General features: G+C 30.9%; 2 protein-coding genes across 2 annotated transcripts; one reads left to right on the plus strand and one right to left on the minus strand.

Annotated features, from left to right (window-relative positions):
* Nucleotides 1-310: 310 nt before the first annotated feature.
* On the minus strand, nt 311-948 carry Tsp_13375 (conserved hypothetical protein). Its single transcript, XM_003368273.1, has 3 exons — nt 801-948; nt 604-671; nt 311-463 (listed from the first exon to the last, which is right to left on the minus strand). The coding sequence occupies exons 1-3, from the start codon at nt 946-948 to the stop codon at nt 311-313; spliced, it is 369 nt and encodes a 122-aa protein (XP_003368321.1).
* A 693-nt stretch (nt 949-1,641) lies between these two features.
* Tsp_13376 (striatin) lies at nt 1,642-3,433 on the plus strand. The gene is made up of 4 exons (XM_003368274.1): nt 1,642-1,732; nt 2,517-2,635; nt 2,703-2,806; nt 3,331-3,433. The coding sequence occupies exons 1-4, from the start codon at nt 1,642-1,644 to the stop codon at nt 3,431-3,433; spliced, it is 417 nt and encodes a 138-aa protein (XP_003368322.1).
* Nucleotides 3,434-3,445: the final 12 nt, after the last annotated feature.

Genomic DNA, 3,445 nt, shown 5'->3' on the forward strand with positions numbered 1-3,445 from the left:
TAATTAGGTCAGGCCTACGAATGCTCCTCCGAATCTCCGACGGTATGATTTGTTGGTGCTTTTGAATTTCATGAAATTATTTTTTTTCAGTCTGTCACATGTTTGGCAAAGGCATCTTATTTTGCAGGTATGGTTTCAAAGTCTGCCATTATTGTACGCAACTCCAGCAGATCCGTACGGTTTGTTATTATTATGTGAAGTAGCTCTAGGAGACATGTACGAGTTGACTGAATCTGAATTTTTGACAAAATTGCCCCGAGGAAAGCATAGCGTGAAAGGTTGTTTGTTAGTTATTATTTTTTCTATTTGATCAAAATATTTTCATGTTAAGGTTTGGGAATGAATGTGCCAAATCCTGCACAGGTAGAAATAATTGATGATGGTGTTGTGGTGCCTCTTGGTAAAGCTGTTCAATCAAACATAAGAGAGTCCCATTTACAGTATAATGAGTAAGTGTGCTTAACTGAATGACAAATTTTCATTATTGAGCACTTGAACTACACTGTACCAATGCTCAGTGTGTTCATATATATATATATATAATTGATTGTTGTTCATTTTAGATACGTTATTTACAATGTGAAACAGATGAATATCAAGTACTTGGTGAAAGTGAAATTTCAATTCAAATGATGCTCGTTCGAAGTGTGACGTGTATTTGTCGATGGAGTCTTTTTAAAGCTTACTTTTTTTATTTTTTATCCTATTTTTACTTTTAATGTCTTGAAGAATTATGTGTAAAGTGAATTCATGCATAACAAACAGCATAGCCAACTTTGTTCATTTATTTATTTATTTACCGTGCATACTTTTTTTTCCACATGTACTCAGGTACAAAATGCTCAACATGAGTAATGGTGATACAGTTGGATGCTGTAAATTTGATAGCATTAAAACAGGTGATTGGTTGCTTACTGTTACAATGAATGCAATTTTGTAGTACTTCATAAAAGGTAATAGTATTTTGTCGATTTATGAATGAAAGTTAAATAATAGATTTAAGATTAATAATCATTTATTTATTGTGTAATCATTTTTAAGGAAAAGTGAAATTAATTTTGAAAGCAACCGATCAACTTGTCTGTTTAATTTATCAACGAACTGCTTAAATTATAATACTTTGTACTGAAATGGGGATGGTTATACAATGGACAGATTTTGAGCGTTCTGATTGGAGAAGGAATTTTCTGTTCTTTACCTTCAAGTTTCAGTTAAAACAACTTATAAAAATTATGAAACTTTTAAAGCACAACAATAAGATCTTTTAAGAAAAAATTTCTAAAACATTCTCAATAAGTGCAGCCAATAAAATATTGAGCTTTCTACGCCAATGGGAATCCTTTGCATGTGAATTATAAAGAACATTTTAAACATCAAAAGAAAATTATGAGGAAAATTATATTTTTTTTAAATAAATTTATTTTTCGTTTTACAACGCTGTGGGAATGTATCTTAAATGAAGAAAGTGCTAAAAACAAAAAAGAAATATTAATTGAACTTTATTATCATTATAAGTGACTGTACTATGTAAGTTCAAGGGTAAAATGCATTGAAAGTCCATAACTTTGAGGGAATCATGTATTTTATTTGCATGTCATTTCCTTTGAAAACAGTTCGTTTATATGTTTTCCATTTGTGATTATGGTTAGGATGATGAATGATGAAGGTTCCACCTCGTCGCTTTCAGCCGACACACTTGATGTTCGAAATGGAGCCGACTCAACCAGAAATGGTATATTATCAATTTGTTTATTAATTTTCATTTTACTTATTTATTTCTTTATTTTTCAGATAAATGTGAGTTCACTATGTTTTAAAATTATAATATGATAGATGTTTGATTTTGCTTCACTCAACATTTGAATTAGTCAAATTACGTCTGTGCGTTTGCTCATTTGTGACGCGATCACACCTGTCGTGACCGTCTGTAATGTTTTCATTTGAAATTAATGCATAGAAGGAAAATTTTTGACTTATTTTTTAATTTTATTTCTGATTTGATTATTTTTTATCATAAGGCGTGATCGATTAATCATAACGCAATTTAGTTTCGCGTGGGAAGTGCTGCTTTACTATGACTGCGACATTTGCGTTTTTCGCGCTGTTTTGAATTGTACATTAAACTGAGGTATTTTTATCGTTTAAAAGACGAGTTAATATTTAAATTAGTAATTCTGTTGCACAAATAGCTTTATGTTGGTTAGCTTGTTGCCGCTTTTTTCATTTATCCTTTGGGCGCAAGAACGCCAATGATCTGCGCTGTTTAGTAGTAATAAAGCACACATGTGTATGTGATTTGTTGTTAAAGAAAGCTTCATTGGCTTCATTTGTTGGCTTCATTTTTTCCATCAGTGGTTTTACAAATGTAAATGTGGTAAAAATTTTTTTATTATCTGTGAAACTTTGATGAATTGGTACACTTTTTTCTAATTGTCCAGTTAGCGCAGGACAATTTGTAATCGTTGGCATTTATCAAATTTGACGACATTCAGCTTTTTGTTATTGATTTTTTCCAGATGATAAAGCGTCAAAGCCTCCTTACTCCATTCCTGGAGTGCTTCATTTCATTCAGCACGAATGGGTCAAATTTGAGATGGATCGTTCTCAATGGGAAGTTGAAAAGGCAGAACTTTTGGTGTGAATACTTGAAACTAGTGAAAATTGTTTAATATTTATTAAATGAAACTTGTTTTGATTGACAGTCCCGAATTGCATTTTTGCAAGGTGAGCGAAAAGGGCAGGAAAATTTGAAGAATGATCTCGTGCGGCGGATCAAAATGCTGGAATATGCTTTGAAACTTGAAAGGTATAAATAAATATTTCTTTTTTGACTAACCAGGTTTCAATGTTATGTTTCTTTAAAAAATTGCATTCTGGTAGGGAATTTTATTTTTCTTAATTTCATTTTTCTGCAATTAATTGCGACGGCAAGTTAATGACTTTTTCACTTCGATGCTGTGCCATTTTGTATGTCGAATTCGTATCTTATTTAATTGATTTTCAGGTACAATAATATTTTTAGTTTAATTAATGATTTTGATTGATATTTGTTTAAATATAGAATATTGATTTTTATTTTGCATGAGATATTTATTATTTGTATTTGTATGTTTTATTCACTGAAAAAAAGACTTTTCATTAAGCAAATGCATATTTATATTATATGTATCTTTTTTAAAATTTAGTTTAATTTGGCTCAGCCTTCTATGTATAATTTAAATTTTGATTTAGAATTTTCTGTTGAACGTCAATTATACTTTCAGTCTGTTTAAAGCTAAAATTACATACATGCCTGCAGTATGTCACAGAAGTGTTGACAAAATGTTTTAGGGAAAAAAATCAAAACCTTTTGCATGGAGAAGCGAAAGAAGAAACCGAGGAGCCTGATGCGGCTGAATATTCCAGCCACCTGGATAATCCGAATTCCAAGTGATTTTACATGCTG

The sequence above is a fragment of the Trichinella spiralis genome (genome assembly GCF_000181795.1).
Source record: "Trichinella spiralis strain ISS 195 chromosome Unknown Scfld2781, whole genome shotgun sequence".
In the NCBI taxonomy this organism is placed as follows: Eukaryota; Metazoa; Nematoda; class Enoplea; order Trichinellida; family Trichinellidae; genus Trichinella; species Trichinella spiralis.

Bases quoted from the DNA above. Each gene is read 5' to 3' on its own strand.
- Tsp_13375 (XM_003368273.1), bottom strand. From the start codon at position 948: ATGAAGTACTACAAAATTGCATTCATTGTAACAGTAAGCAACCAATCA. The intron at 672-800 runs GTAAATAAATAA...AGCTTTAAAAAG, and splicing joins TGGAAAAAAAAGTATGCACG to ACTCCATCGACAAATACACG. The intron at 464-603 runs GTACTTGATATT...TTTGTCATTCAG, and splicing joins TGAAATTTCACTTTCACCAA to TTAAGCACACTTACTCATTA.
- Tsp_13376 (XM_003368274.1), top strand. From the start codon at position 1,642: ATGGTTAGGATGATGAATGATGAAGGTTCCACCTCGTCGCTTTCAGCC. The intron at 2,636-2,702 runs GTGTGAATACTT...TTTGATTGACAG, and splicing joins TTGAAAAGGCAGAACTTTTG to TCCCGAATTGCATTTTTGCA. The intron at 2,807-3,330 runs GTATAAATAAAT...AAAATGTTTTAG, and splicing joins TATGCTTTGAAACTTGAAAG to GGAAAAAAATCAAAACCTTT.